We start from the raw sequence: 16,282 nt of genomic DNA on the forward strand, positions 1-16,282 counted from the left end.
CAGTAACACAAGACTTTATAAGCTATAAAGTTACCTTTTCCAATGTTCTTTATTTCTTCTTATGGCTTTGAGTTACTTGTCTTGTGTCATTTTATTTCAGCCTGAAGGACTCCCTTTAGCATTTCTTATAGGGCAAGTCTTCTGGTAATGAGCCCCTTCAGCTTTTGTTGTAAATATCTTAACTTTTCCTTCTTTTTTGAAAGATACTTTTTAAGGATTTTAAATATGCCATGCCATGCTGTCCATATTTTAAAACTTCAACTTCTGTGTAAGACTAAAGGGAGAGATGTTTATTGGGTGCAAAATTTGTATTTTGGGTAGTGCATTTCCCAATATAACTTGTATGGTCAGTTTAATTGAACACCATAAGTACATGGAATTTTGAATAGGGCGTTAGATTTTGTTGGTTTATCCAGGTTAGTGTGATGCCCCAATACATTCCAGAGTAATTTTGGCAGCAAATAAAAAAGTATTTGCAAAGTCCCCTTGGGGAACTGGAGAGAAAGGAGGAAATATTAAATCTCCCTATTTGGAGAATATCTGATATTTTCACAAGCAGTGGGGACAACCAAATCAATAGGCTGAGGCTTCAATCTTGGGTTCACCTCTATGAAACTTAATCCTGCAAGGATAAGCTAAGCCTACTTAAAAATAGGTCTAAGAGTCACCCCCAGAGAACCTCTTTTGTTGCTCTTTCTCTAAGCCAACTGGCAGGTGAACTCACTGCCCTCCCTTCTATGGGGGACATGACTCCAGTGGTGTAAATCTCCCTAGCAATGTGGGACAGAAATTCCAGGATCATAGGATTGAGAAAGTCTTCTTGACGAAAAGGGGGAAGAGAGAAATGAGACAAAATAAAGGTTCAGTGGCTGAGAGATTTCAAACAGAGTAGAGAGGTTATGCTGTAGGTTACTGTGCATTATACAGATATCCTTTTTTATTTTATGATGTATTAGAGTGGAGGGAAGTACCTGAAACTGTTGAGCTGTGTTCCAGTAAGTAGCCTTGATTCTTGAAGATGATTGTATAAAGATACAACATTTATAGTGTTACTGTGTGATTGTGAAAACCTTGTGTCTGATGCTCTTTTCATCCAGGGTATAGACAGATGAGTTTAAAAACACTGATAATAAATAAATAAATAATGGGGGGACAAAAAGCAAAATAAATTGGGTAGATGGAAATACTAGTGGTCAATGACAGGGAGGGGAAAGGAGTATGGTATGTATGAGTTTTTTTCTTTTTTATTTCTTTTTTCTGGAGTGATACAAATGTTCTAAAAAATGATCATGGTAACTATGTGATAATATTGTGAGCCACTGATTATTGTACACCATGTATGGAATGTATGTGTGTAAAGATTTCTCAACAAAAATATTAAACAGCCCTCTCTCTTTGTCTGCCGGCCTGCCGCGCAGCGCCCACGCCCCGCAGCACCCGACCCGCCCGCCCTCCTCTTCTGCCTTCACCAGCTCCTCCGCCACCGGCCTCCACAGCCTTGCCACCCTCACCTTTCCTTCTCCAGAACAGCTACTGGGGGAGTGGAGACAATACAGAGCAGCTCCCGGAGCCACGATGGAGATCAAAGGGACAGCATACCCCATCCTGGAACAGCTGACTGTCTGGGAGAACCAGCTCCGGTGAGATCACCGAGGGGCGCGGGCTTTCCTGGGCGGGACGGCAAGCAGCCGGAGTCCCTCCCTTCCTCCTTCCCAGGCCAGCTGGCAGAATTGGGCAGGCGGTCCCCTCAGGCCGCAGCGGCTGGTGTCCCTACCACGCGAGGCCCCCCGGACCAACTGAGAGAGTTAGGTCGGAAATCCCCAGACTGCAGAGAACGGTGACCAGGGGGTCCCTTCCAAACACGTGACTCCCCGGTCCAGCTGGGAACAGTGCACTCTCCCAGGCTGCGACAGCTGGCGCCCTCCCGCCACGCTTGGCGCCCCGGGCCGACCAGGAAATTCAGTCAGACGCTCTCCCGTGCTGCGGCAGCCGGCGACCCTCCCCGCGTTCGGACCCCCAGGCCGGTTGGCACTCTTCCAAGACGCTTCGGCTGCCAAACCTCCCATACGGCGAGAGTTTTCCAGAGTTAAAGGACCCACAGCAACTTTCACTGGTGGATCCCGTAGACAAACGTGTGCCACGAGCGCCACCTACTGGGCAGGATAAGAAAAACAGAACCCAGAGATTTCACAGAAAATCTTTCAACCTGTGGGGTCCAACACCCAGGGAAATCTGACTAAATGCCCAGACGCCAGCAGAAGATAACGGATCAGCTCAGAAAACTGAAAATATGGCCCAGTCAAAGGAACAAACCAATAGTTCAAATGAGATACAGGAGCTGAAACAACTAATGCTGAATATATGAACAGTAATGGAAAACCTCTTCAAAAACGAAATCGATACATTGAGGGAGGACATGAAGAAGACATGGGCTGATCAAAAAGAAGAAATAGAAAAACTGAAAAAACAAATCACAGAGCTTATGGAAGTGAAGGATAAAGTAGAAAAGATGGAAAAAACAATGGATACCTACAATGACAGATTTAAAGAGACAGAAGATAGAATTAGTGATTTGGAGGATGGAACATCTGAATTCCAAAAAGAAACAGAAACTATCCGGAAAAGAATGGAAAAATTTGAACAGGGTATCAGGGAACTCAAGGACAATGTGAACCGCACAAATATACGTGTTGTGGGTGTCCCAGAAGGAGAAGAGAAGGGAAAAGGAGGAGAAAAACTAATGGAAGAAATTATCACTGAAAATTTCCCAACTCTTATGAAAGACCTAAAATTACAGATCCAAGAAGTGCAGCGCACCCCAAAGAGATTAGACCCAAATAGGCGTTCCCCAAGACACTTACTAGTTAGAATGTCAGAGGTCAAAGAGAAAGAGAGGAGCTTGAAAGCAGCGAGAGAGAAGCAATCCATCACATACAAGGGAAACCCAATAAGACTATGTGTAGATTTCTCAGCAGAAACCATGGAAGCTAGAAGACAGTGGGATGATATATTTAAGTTACTAAAAGAGAAAAACTGCCAACCAAGACTCCTATATCCAGCAAAATTGTCCTTCAAAAATGAGGGAGAAATTAAAACATTCTCAGACAAAAAGTCACTGAGAGAATTTGTGACCAAGAGACCAGCTCTGCAAGAAATACTAAAGGGAGCACTAGAGTCAGATACAAAAAGACAGAAGAGAGAGGCATGGAGAAGAGTGTAGAAAGAAGGAAAGTCATATATGATATATATAATACAAAAGGCAAAATGTTAGAGGAAAATATTATCCAAACAGTAATAACTCTAAATGTTAATGGACTGAATTCCCCAATCAAAAGACACAGACTGGCAGAATGGATTAAAAAACAGGATCCTTCTATATGCTGTCTACAGGAAACACATCTTAGACCCAAAGATAAATACAGGTTGAAAGTGAAAGGTTGGGAAAAGATATTTCATGCAAATAACAACCAGAAAAGAGCAGGAGTGGCTATACTAATATCCAACAAATTAGACTTCAAATGTAAAATAGTTAAAAGAGACAAAGAAGGACACTATATACTAATAAAAGGAACAATTAAACAAGAAGACATAACAATCATAAATATTTACGCACCGAACCAGAATGCCCCAAAATACGTGAGGAATACACTGCAAACACTGAAAAGGGAAATAGACACATATACCATAATAGTTGGAGACTTCAATTCCCCACTCTCATCAATGGACAGAACATCTAGACAGAGGATCAATAAAGAAATAGAGAATCTGAATATTACTATAAATGAGCTAGACTTAACAGACATCTATAGGACATTACATCCCACAACAGCAGGATACACCTTTTTTTCAAGTGCTCATGGATCATTCTCAAAGATAGACCATATGCTGGGTCACAAAGCAAGTCTTAACAAATTTAAAAAGATTGAAATCATACACAACACTTTCTCGGATCATAAAGGAATGAAGTTGGAAATCAATAATAGGCAGAGTGCCAGAAAATTCACAAATACATGGAGGCTCAACAACACACTCTTAAACAACAACTGGGTCAAAGAAGAAATTGCTAGAGAAATTAGCAAATACCTCAAGGCGAATGAAAATGAAAACACAACATATCAAAACTTATGCGACGCAGCAAAGGCAGTGCTAAGAGGGAAATTTATTGCCCTAAATGCCTTTATCAGAAAAGAGGAGAAGGCAAAAATGCAGGAATTAACTGTCCACTTGGAAGAACTGGAGAAAGAACAGCAAACTAATCCCAAAGCAAGCAAAAGGAAAGAAATAACAAAGATCAGAGCAGAAATAAATGAAATTGAAAACATGAAAACAATAAAGAAAATCAATAAGACCAGAAGTTGGTTCTATGAGAAAATCAATAAGATTGATGGGCCCTTAGCAAAATTGACAAAAAGAAGGAGAGAGGATGCAAATAAATAAGATCACAAATGGAAGAGGAGACATAACTACTGACCTCACAGAAATAAAGGAGGTAATAACAGGATATTATGAACAACTTTACGCTAATAAATACAACAATTTAGATGAAATGGACGGGTTCCTGGAAAGACATGAACAACCAACTTTGACTCAAGAAGAAATAGATGACCTCAACAAACCAATCACAAGTAAAGAGATTGAATTAGTCATTCAGAAGCTCCCTAAAAAGAAAAGTCCAGGACCAGACGGCTTCACAGGTGAATTCTATCAAACATTCCAGAAAGAATTAGTACCAACTCTCCTCAAACTCTTCAAAATAATCGAAGTGGAGGGAAAACTGCCTAATTCATTCTATGAAGCCAACATCACCCTCATACCAAAACCAGGCAAAGATATTACAAAAAAAGAAAACTACAGACCAATCTCTCTAATGAATACAGATGCAAAAATCCTCAATAAAATTCTAGCAAATCGTATCCAACAACACATTAAAAGAATTATACATCATGACCAAGTAGGATTCATCCCAGGTATGCAAGGATGGTTCAACATAAGAAAATCAATTAATGTAATACACCATATCAACAAATCAAAGCAGAAAAATCACATGATCATCTCAATTGATGCAGAGAAGGCATTTGACAAGATTCAACATCCTTTCCTGTTGAAAACACTTCAAAAGATGGGAATACAAGGGAACTTCCTTAAAATGATAGAGGGAATATATGAAAAACCCACAGCTAATATCATCCTCAATGGGGAAAAATTGAAAACTTTCCCCCTAAGATCAGGAACAAGACAAGGATGTCCACTATCACCACTATTATTCAACATTGTGTTGGAGGTTCTAGCCAGAGCAATTAGACAAGAAAAAGAAATACAAGGCATCAAAATTGGAAAGGAAGAAGTAAAACTATCACTGTTTGCAGATGATATGATACTATACGTAGAAAACCCAGAAAAATCCACAACAAAATTACTAGAGCTAATAAATGAGTACAGCAAAGTAGCAGGCTACAAGATCAACATTCAAAAATCTGTAGCTTTTCTATACACTAGTAATGAACAAGCTGAGGGGGAAATCAAGAAACGAATCCCATTTACAATCGCAACTAAAAGAATAAAATACCTAGGAATAAATTTAACCAAAGAGACAAAAAACCTATATAAAGAAAACTACAAAAAACTGTTAAAAGAAATCACAGAAGACCTAAATAGATGGAAGGGCATACCGTGTTCATGGATTGGAAGACTAAATATAATTAAGATGTCAATCCTACCTAAACTGATCTACAGATTCAATGCAATACCAATCAAAATCCCAACAACTTATTTTTCAGAATTAGAAAAACCAATAAGCAAATTTATCTGGAAGGGCAGGGTGCCCTGAATTGCTAAAAACATCTTGAGGAAAAAAAACGAAGCTGGAGGTCTCGCGCTGCCGGACTTTAAGGCATATTATGAAGCCACAGTGGTCAAAACAGCATGGTATCGGCATAAAGATAGATATATTGACCAATGGAATCAAATAGAGTGCTCAGATATAGACCCTCTCATCTATGGACATTTGATCTTTGATAAGGCAGTCAAGCCAACTCACCTGGGACAGAACAGTCTCTTCAATAAATGATGCCTAGAGAACTGGATATCCATATGTAAAAGAATGAAAGAAGACCTGCATCTCACACCTTATACAAAAGTTAACTCAAAATGGATCAAAGATCTAAACATTAGGTCTAAGACCATAAAACAGTTAGAGGAAAATGTAGGGAGATATCTTATGAATCTTACAACTGGAGGCGGATTTATGGACCTTAAACCTAAAGCAAGAGCACTGAAGAAAGAAATAAATAAATGGGAGCTCCTCAAAATTAAACACTTTTGTGCATCGAAGAACTTCATCAAGAACGTAGAAACACAGCCTACACAATGGGAGATAATATTTGGAAATGACATATCAGATAAAGGTCTAGTATCCAGAATTTATAAAGAGATTGTCCAACTCAATAACAAAAAGACAGCCAACCCAATTACAAAATGGGAAAAAGACTTGAACAGACACCTACCAGAAGAGGAAATACGGATGGCCAAGAGGCACATGAAGAGATGCTCAATGTCCCTGGCCATTAGAGAAATGCAAATCAAAACCACAATGAGATATCATCTCACACCCACCAGAATGGCCATTATCAACAAAACAGAAAATGACAAGTGCTGGAGAGGATGCGGAGAAAGAGGCACACTTATCCACTGTTGGTGGGAATGTCAAATGGTGCAACCACTGTGGAAGGCAGTTTGGCGGTTCCTCAAAAAGCTGAATATAGAATTGCCATACGACCCAGCAATACCATTGCTAGGTATCTACTCAAAGGACTTAAGGGCAAAGACACAAACGGACAATTGCACACCAATGTTTATAGCAGCATTATTTACAATTGCAAAGAGATGGAAACAGCCAAAATGTCCATCAACAGAAGAGTGGCTAAACAAACTGTGGTATATACGTACGATGGAATATTATGCAGCTTTAAGACAAGATAAACTTATGAAACATGTAATAACATGGATGGACCTAGAGAACATTATGCTGAGTGAGTCCAGCCAAAAACTAAAGGACAAATACTGTATGGTCCCACTGATGTGAACGGACATTCGAGAATAAACTTGAAATATGTCATTGGTAACAGAGTCCAGCAGGAGTTAGAAACAGGGTAAGACAATGGGTAATTGAAGCTGAAGGGATACAGACTGTGCAACAGGACTAGATACAAAAACTCAAAAATGGACAGCACAATAATACCTAATTGTAAATTAATCATGTTAAAACACTGAATGAAGCTGCATCTGAGCTATAGGGTTTTTTTGGTTTTTTTGTTTGTTTGTTTGTTTGTTTTACTATTATTACTACTTTTATTTCTTTTCTCTATATTAACATTTTATATTTTTTTCTGTTGTGTTGCTAGTTCCTCTAAACCGATGCAAATGTACTAAGAAACGATGATCATGCATCTATGTGATGATGTTAAGAATTACTGAGTGCATATGTAGAATGGTATGATTTCTAAATGTTGTGTTAATTTCTTTTTTTTCTTTCCGTTAATAAAAAAAATATATTAAACAAACAAACAAAAATATACCACGCCACTGTTCTCTGTAGTCCATGGTTTCTATAGAAATCCACCGTTAATCTAATTGGAGACAACTTTTATGTGACAAGTCACTTCTCTCTTGCTTTAGATTTTGACAATTTCACTAATGTGTTGTGGTGAAGATCTTTTCTAGAGTTTATTCTGCTTGAAGTTTATTGAGCATCCTGGAAAAGAATATTCATATCTTTCATCAGATTTGGGAAGTTTTCAGCCATCATTTCTTCAAATACTCTTCTTGCCTGTTTTTCTCTCTTGTTTCTCTGGGACTCCAGTGGCATATGTTGGTTGCTCAATGTTATCCCATAAGTTCCTCAGGCTTAGTTAATTTTTCTTCATTATTTTTTCTTTCTGCTTTTCACATTAGATAATTTCAATGGTCTTGTCTTTACAGTTGCTTCTCTTCTGCCTGTTCAAATCTGCTACTGAATCCATCTAATGAGATTTTCCTTTTAACCATTGTAATTTGCAGCTCCAAAATTTCTGTTTGGTTTCTTTTTAAAATTTCTATTTCTTTATTTTGGTCAGACAACGTTTTCCTAATTTCCTTTAGTTCAATGAATATGGATTCCTTTAGCTCACAGAACATATTCAAAACAGTTGAGTGAAAGTCTTTGACTAATAATTTCAATGTATGAGCTTCCCCAGGGATGGTTTCTGGCAAATTCTTTTTTCCTTGTGAATGGGCCACATTTTTCTGCTTCTTTTTGTGTTTTGTAATTTTTTAATTGTGGAGAACTGGACATTCTAACTATTATGTGGTTATAATTCTGGAAATCTAGTTGTACCACTCCTCTAAGATTTCTAGGTTTTAAATTTGTTGCTGTTGCTGTTGAGGGCTGGAGCCATCAATTTGTGATTTTTCCAAATTATTTTTTGCTCCCACTCAGGGAAAGGAAAGAGAAAAGAGAAAAAAAAATGGGTACTGCCTCTTTAAGATAACTCCTCTCCACTTAGGCCTGGGGAGGGCTGGAATAATGGCTTTCCTCAGAGGAGGTCTCCCAGTGATCTGACCTAGCTACTTCACAGCAGGGGTCAGCGATCAGACCACAGGTCTCCTCTGGAATCTGGAGGACGAGGTCCTTATAGTCCATTCTGACACCAGCAAGCTGCACCAGGAACGTGGGCTGCTGTTCCCCACTGCTGCCTGTCACATGTTGCAGGATAGGGGTGAGGGGTGAACAGAGGGTGAAATTCACCAATATTTACTGTACTTTACAAGCCTCTTTGTCCAGCTTTTCCCTGCATGCTGCACAGTGGTCCACTAGCCTTCAGAGTTTCATAATCCTTCATTCAGACAGTTCCTGCCAGTTCAACAATTGTTTTGGTGGAGGAACCGATTCCTGGGGCCCCTTCCTCCACCACCTTCCGTCAATCTTCCAGTAGTCAGTTTTTGGTTCATATTAGTTCTCTCAGTTTTTTTATGAGTGAGTAGAGTTGAATTTTCTTAAGTTACACATTCACATGCAACAACCCACTTTATGTCAAAGACTCCAGGCCCTACTCTCTCATGATCTTAGAGGGGCCGCCCTGCCTCCTCTATAAGACTGTGAGCTCTCTCTGAGCAAGGACTGTGTCTTTCGTTTGTGTGTATGCAGGGAACTAGCTTAGCTCTGGTGTGCTGCAGGACCTTAGTAAATGTTTGAGGAAGGGAAAAAGGAATAAAAGAGGAAAGGAAGGAGGCAAAGGAAAGGAAAAAGGAAATAGAACAGTTTTTGTACTAATCTGAATTGCTTCCCCCAGAGAGACAAGCTCCAGTCCTAACCCAGACATCTGTGAATGTGACTTTATTTGGAAATAGGGTCTTTGAAGATGTAATCAAGCTGAGATAAGGTCACTGAATTAGGATGGGCCCTAATCTAATCTAAAAGCTGATGTCCTTAAAGAAGAGGATATTTTGTAAAATGTCAGTGGCTGAGAGATTTCAAACAAAGTTGAGAGGTTATCCTGGAGGTTATTTTTAGGCATTATATAGACATTCCCTTTTTAGTTTAAGCTGTATTAGAGCGACTAGAGGGAAGTGCTTCAAACTGTAGAGCTGTGTTCCAATAGCCATTTTTCTTGAAGGTGATTGTATAATGATTTAGCTATCGCAATGTGACTGTGTGATTGTGAAAACCTTGCATCTGATGCTCCTTTTATCTATGGTATGGACAGATGTATAAAAAATATGGATAAAAAATTAAACAAATGATAGGGGGAACAAATGTTAAAATAAATTGAGTAGATGGAAATATTAGTGATCAATGAAAGGAAGTGGTAAGGGGTATAGGAAAAAAATAGGGGGGAACAAAGGTTAAAACATATCGGGTAGATGGAAATACTAGTGGTCAATGAGAGGGAGGGGAAAGGGGTACAGTATGTATGAGTTTTTTTCTTTTTATTTCTTTTTCTGGAGTGATGCAAATGTTCTAAGAAATGATCATGGTGATGAATATACAACTATGTCGAAAAAACAAGAAGGTATTTTGGACCCATAAACAAATGGGGAGAATGCCACATAAAAATGGAAGCAGAGATTAGAGTGATGTGTCCACAAGACAAGGGACACCAAGGAAGGCCAGCAATCACCAGCAGCTAGGAAGAAGCTAGAAAGGATTCTTTCCTGGTGTCTTCAGAGGGAGCATGGCCCTGTTGACCCCCGATTTAGAACTTCTAGCCTTCAGAAAGAATACTTTTGTGTTGTTTTAAGCACCCGGTATCCATCAAAGGAACTCTTACCTTCTGCAGCTTCTTCCTTTCAGCCTCCACAGAAGAGCGAACTGATTTGATTTCCACTGTATGCTTCTTTACCAAGTCTTCTAGTCGCTTCACTAGCTGGTCTCTAAGCTGTTTCTTGTCTTCTTCTGTCTGATGTTTGATTTTACGCAGGTCATCTTCATATTGTTGCTTCATATATTCTGTCTCAACACTTGACTCTTTCTTGGTCTATAAAAAGAAGAGGGCCTTATAAAACTGCCAAGGCAGGGAGAGACTGTGAGGAGCTGGGAATCACAATTTCTCTTTTATATACCTTTTACCCATGTTTATATACTGGTTTTATAGTTTTTATAGTGTATATTAGAAGTTGCAATAAAATTTACGAGCCTATATGTCTGATATTTGTAAGAGACTTTACTTCATCCACCACTAGAAAAGGGCTCTTTGGAATGACGTGTCTATTGTCACAGAACTGTATGTACCAGTCCATACTACCATAGTTTCTAAAGCATGCTTTGCTCATTTTGATTGGGAGTATATAATGGGATCCTAAGTAAATTCCCAGCTTCCCTGGAGCTGACAATAAGAAGTTATGAGTATTCTGCCATATTCTTAGTCTCCTAGTTTCAAATGATGTAACGCTGGCAGGCAGTTGGCTACAAATCCACTACAATACCTACACCCCTGAAAACATGGCTACTTGCAAGTGGATCTATGCTGTTTGGGGCCAGCTTCTATTTGAGGCTTATTCCACCAAGGTCTTCTGTGACTTCTCCATCCCCAGGGCTGGGTCAGACACTACCTGCGTAACTGCACCTCCTTTCGTGCATGGACACTCCTTGGGAAAGCTCCAATCCTTCTGAAGGTGAAGACTGTGGACTTCTAAGCCATTCGGCTCCACCAAGACTTCATTCTCTGAAACTAGCTCAGTCTTCATCTCATCTGCAAGTGTAAATTTCAGCATCATTATGAAGGTCAGAGGTCTTAGCCTCATGTCCAAGGCCTTCTACTGTCTGGTACTCATTCCTCTATTAACTGTTTTGTCCATCCTCCTCCTCCAGGATCCCTGTTCCATGGTCTACTGGCCTTCAAGCAGGGTCAAGGCAGTGATTCCCATCTTTGCCCAAAGCAAAGCATCCTGAGCTTAAATGCTTGCCCTGCTCTAGATATCTTTCTTAGATACTTGTACACTAAAATACTTGTGGTGTATAAGTATTTTCATTGTGCTTACTGTAGATAAAACAAATTTGAGCATATCCCCAAAATAAGTAAATTCAAAATAGGAATTTAGAGGCTAAATAAAAAATAAATATAACTGGAATTGTTACTTTGTTCTTCCATATTCCCTGAGGTACTCATGCCCTACTTTTGAGGCCACTCCCCTTCTTGTTCCAACTCAAACTTCTCCTAGTCCACCCTACTCCAGCCCACTGTGATTTCATCTTTCCCAAACACTTTACCCTTGCTGCTGCCTGGGTCACAGCCATGAAATCAAAGCGTGCATGGCCTATGCTGTAATTACTTATATGTTCCCTGAAGGCAGAGGCCAGGGCTTTGCCTTTACCTCCCACAGGGGTAAGCTAGTCACACGGTAGGTATTTAAGACATCTCTGTTGATGTTCTGTTGAGGGAGCCGCAGTGGAAGGAAATTTGGAGTTATATAAACTTAGATGCAAATGTCAACCATCGACCTTGTCTGATCCTGAGCCAGTCACTTAATCTTTCTCAGCCTCATTTCTTCGGCTGCAATGTAGGATACTGATGACACCTATCTTACAAAACTATTTGGGAAGATCCAATAATGTAATTGTGTAACTCATGCTAAAAGTATAAAGCATTGTCTACTTGTGGGAGGGGCTGTGCTGAGAAGTTCAGGCACTGTGCTAGTACTGCTGGGGGTCCTTTCAAATTCTGCCCTTGGATGATATACCTGTACCAGCTCTAGGTGGGGCAGTTCTAGGTGCCGACTCACCTGTGCCCTGCAGGGATTGGCCTAACCAGCTAGGTGGGTCCAGACCACACAGCACTGCCCTGCTCTCTGCCCTCCTCGACAGTTTTGAGGCTACAATGGCACCATGCCAAGCTGGGGATTCATCTTTGACCTTTAAGGAAATCGTTCCAAGGCATCTCACCAGTTTTCTGTGACACATGACATTCCTGCAGCACCAGTCTGTCTTTAGCAACAGCCAGCTTCTCCCCCAGCTTTTTTGCAGTGCTTTTCAACTCTGAATTCTCCTGTCGAGCGTCCCTGAGCTGCACGTCCAGGTCCTAAACAGACAAAAAAGGTCTCATTTCCATAGTTTTAGTTTTGTATAGAGTACAAGACAGCCATCTGATCTGAAAGGGGGGTAAGCGTACAACATGAGCTCCGGGTCTCTGGAATCCAGTAGCACAGGGTTCATCAAATCCCTACTCATCATCTGATTGGCTGTATGACCCTGGGCAATTTATTGAACCTTTCCGAGTTAAGGCTTAAATGAGCTCAGGTGTCTACTACAGAGAAAATGTTCGGGGAGTATAGGAAGCATTAGCTGCTTTTACTTTTAGAGACAGGGCTCTGCAAAACTGCAGGGCTCAAGTTAACTCGTTCATCCCATGGTCTGGTTCTCCATGGAATACAATGTCCTAAGGACTTTTGGACAGGAAACAGTGTTGTCACGTTTTGAGCTTTAGAATGAGGTTGTTCTAAGTTCAAAAACTTACTAGCCGGGTGTCCAGCTAGACGAGTCCTTCAGCCCCCCAATTTCAGTCTCCTTTTCTCATCTGTAAACTAGTCTGCACTCTTTCGGACCAAGTCTAGCTCACCACATTTCCTGTCCATAGCCCAAGGCCTGGCATAGAGTAGACATTCAATAAATATGCAAAAAATACTCCCACCAAAGATTCAAAGCAATAGTGCACTCCCAACTCTAAAGGAAAAGCAGTGTCTATTTTCAGACACATGAATCCTGACATGAGGGCTCTTTCAATCTTAAACTTCCCTAATCTGCGTGGCCTAATTTATTTTCTCGGTTTATAGAAATGAGCAAGAAGTTAAAAAAAAAAAAAGAAAGAAAGAAAAGAAAAAGAGGAAACACAATTTAGTTCCACATGATTCGCTTGCCCAATGGATGCCAGACTCTTTCCAGAAACTGTCTACCCCCACCCCCACATACACTGAAACTGACGGAGGAGTTGTACTTTTTGAGTCAGCTTATCAGGCAACCTGTTGGGGCCACGAGAGCTACTGTGCCCGAGCTGGGTCCAACCCAGTGGCCATAAGAATGCCCGCCTGGGTGGAAGGGAAGTGCCCGGCACGAAGGAGGTGTTTAAATTCGGAGCCATGCTTATTATCCAACCGGAAAGGCATGGGGGCGAGGGGTGGGGCTGCTGCTTTACCTGAATCCTTTCCTTCAGCCTCTGGGCGTACTTCTTCAGGTCACAGATCCTGCGGCCCCGGTGCTCGAGATCCCCTTCCAGCTTCCTCACCTGGGCCTGCAGGGCCGACTCCTGCACCTCGAAGTTCTTGCGCAGGTCGGTCTCCTTCTCCTGCCACTGCCACAGCGCCTCGCTCACCGACTGCTGCATGGCCTGCCGGATGGCCTCGTTCTCCCGCTCGTAGGTGGCCTGCAGCTCCTCGGCCTTGCGCGCGTAGTCCTGGCTCAGCTGCTGGTTCTCCGCGCGCAGCCGCTCCACCTCCTGCAGGACCTCCCGCATCTCGGGGCCGCGCTCCGCCTGCGCGTCGGGGCTGCTGTCCTGGGCAGGCCGGCCCCACGGGGGCACCTCCGGGCCCGCCAGATGCCGGAGCCGCTTCTCGTAGTCGGCCTTGAGCTCCAGCATCTCCCTGGAGAGGGCCAGGACCCGCTCGGCGTGCTCCGCCTCGGCCCTCAGCTCCCTCTCTTTGGTCTCCAGCCTGCACGTGGCCGACTCGGCCAGCGCCTCCTGCGTCAGCCTCTTCTGCAGCTCCAGGGCGCTCTCCAGGGTCTGCACGCGCTGCCGGAGGGCCTCGTGGCCCTGGTCCGGCCCCTGGTCCTGCCGGAGGCGGGCCTTGGCCTCCGCCACCGCGCTCTGCAGCTCCTGCTGGTGCGCTTCCCGCAGCGCCTCCATGCTGGCCTCGGCCTCATCCTGGCGGGTGTTTAGGGCATAAATCACCTGCAGGGGAAGAGCAGAGCCCAGTGAGTGCCGGCCGTGTGGGTGCGGGGCCGACGGGACAGCCAGGATTCTCCGCGGTGGTGCCTGCGGTTGGTCCCTACAAGCAGCACCCAAGAAGAGGATTTGTGTGGAAGTGATTTATTGCAACGCGTTCCCAGAAGAAACCAGTGGAATGGGGACCTGGAGGAAGCAAAACCAGGGGGTGATATTAGGCAAAGATCCACAGAGGGTCTCTGGCTAAATCCCACAGGGGACCTTGATTGTCCAGTGGGAATCAGTGAAGAGTTTTAAAGCAGAAGGGTGATGAGAACTAATTTGTTCAAAAAGAATGCTTTGTTTGCTTTGAACAGACTGAAGGAAGGCAGGAGGGTAGTGGGAAGCCCCGGTGAGACGCCAATGGTTCTGCCCGAGGGCGGTTTTCTATCCTTCCGCCCCAGGGACATTTGGCAATGTCTGGAGATGTGTTTGGTTGTCACAACTGGTCAAGGGGTACGATTGTCATCTACTGAGTGGAGGCCATGGAACATCCTACAATGCACAGGACACCCCTCTCTACCTGCCTCCCCTCAACACCACCACCAATAAATAAATGATCTGGCCCCAAAAGTTAACATGAGGGTGCAGCAGCAGAGGTGAAGAAAATTCAACAGCCTGAAGAGATACAATTTCAACAGGCTTTGATAATAGTTTGGCTATGAAGGCACATGCCAGCCCCGGAATGATTCAACTGGATTTCACTTGGGGTTTTTGTCACTCACAGACAGACAGACCTAATTCTATTTGATGTATATTTTCTGACTCTGTAAAATTCCCAAGTCATTTCACTTCTCTGAGCCTCAGTTGTCTTAATGTGCAAATGGAGATAACCCAGATCTCATAGATGAGTTTGTGAGGATCAAATAAGTCTGCATCTTTAAGTACCTAGACCATTGTAGGTATTTGTTGAATGTTTCTTCCTCCTCTTCTCTCACCCCATCTCCCCCACAGAAATTGGCCCTTGTTTTTAGAGGCTCAATCTTCCCTCCATTCTCAACTTTTGATCAGATCTACCCTTCTGGCTTTGACACCTCACAGGTCACTTGACAACCCTCTCTTCTGCCACCTGCTTGCTTCCTTGGACTCACCTACTAAACTGAAACATCAAAGCTCCTGGGCCAAACCCGACTTATAAACCCAGCTCCTCAGGAGGAAGCCAGGCCCAGAATCCAACAACAGATGTGAATGATTCAGCAGCAAAGAGAAATACCGAGCACGTCCGTCTTCCCTAAGGGTTTTAGAAATCCGCTGCTAATGATTTGATTTCAGAGAAAATTTCAGCAGAGGGCCTGCTGCAGTCTTAGAGATAGCGTGCTGTAGGTTTAACGAAGGGCATTAATGAACCTAAAACCCAAAGCAGCATTCCAAGGGCACAGTAAACACTCCAGAAATATTCCCTATTATTTTTAGCATGGTTGACATTATTGCCAAAGTCAGTGTTGTAAAAAGTGATGGTGTTTAAATTCAAACACAGATCCCTCTGGGTCCAAAGTTAAAAGAGACAGAAACATAAACTGGTTTAGAATCAAGCTGATCATCTTCGGTTACTTGACGTTTTTTTTTAGCATTTATTGTGTGCCATGCAGGGTGCTGAATGAGTAAGAATCCTCCTTTTAAGGTGGCCGCAGTGTGTGGATGCGTGGTATTATTTGTCCTGTTTGTCCTTCCTTTCCCTTCTTTGTCATGGTCCTCTATCTGTGGGTGATATTTACTCTGTGGGTGATACTTTTCTTCCTCTGATGTTGGCCTTGGATGGGTGACTTGCTTTGGCCAATGGAATGAAAGTAGACTTGTGAGCTTTAAATGTGTTTATGTGTTTCGACTTGCCCTCT

At 42.4% G+C, this 16,282-nt stretch overlaps 1 protein-coding gene across 1 annotated transcript in view; it reads right to left on the reverse strand.

The window, feature by feature from the left end:
- Positions 1-16,282, reverse strand: part of FAM184B (family with sequence similarity 184 member B) — a 162,644-nt gene that overhangs the window by 75,572 nt on the left and 70,790 nt on the right. The window contains exons 2-5 of the mRNA XM_077137121.1: positions 13,662-14,414; positions 12,416-12,551; positions 11,086-11,225; positions 10,305-10,511 (exon numbers count right to left, since the gene is read on the reverse strand). Of these exons, the coding sequence (XP_076993236.1) occupies positions 10,305-10,511; positions 11,086-11,225; positions 12,416-12,551; positions 13,662-14,414 (1,236 nt within the window). The remainder of the gene's footprint in view (positions 1-10,304; positions 10,512-11,085; positions 11,226-12,415; positions 12,552-13,661; positions 14,415-16,282) is intronic.

Source organism: Tamandua tetradactyla, chromosome 19 (genome assembly GCF_023851605.1).
Source record: "Tamandua tetradactyla isolate mTamTet1 chromosome 19, mTamTet1.pri, whole genome shotgun sequence".
Taxonomy (NCBI): domain Eukaryota; kingdom Metazoa; phylum Chordata; class Mammalia; order Pilosa; family Myrmecophagidae; genus Tamandua; species Tamandua tetradactyla.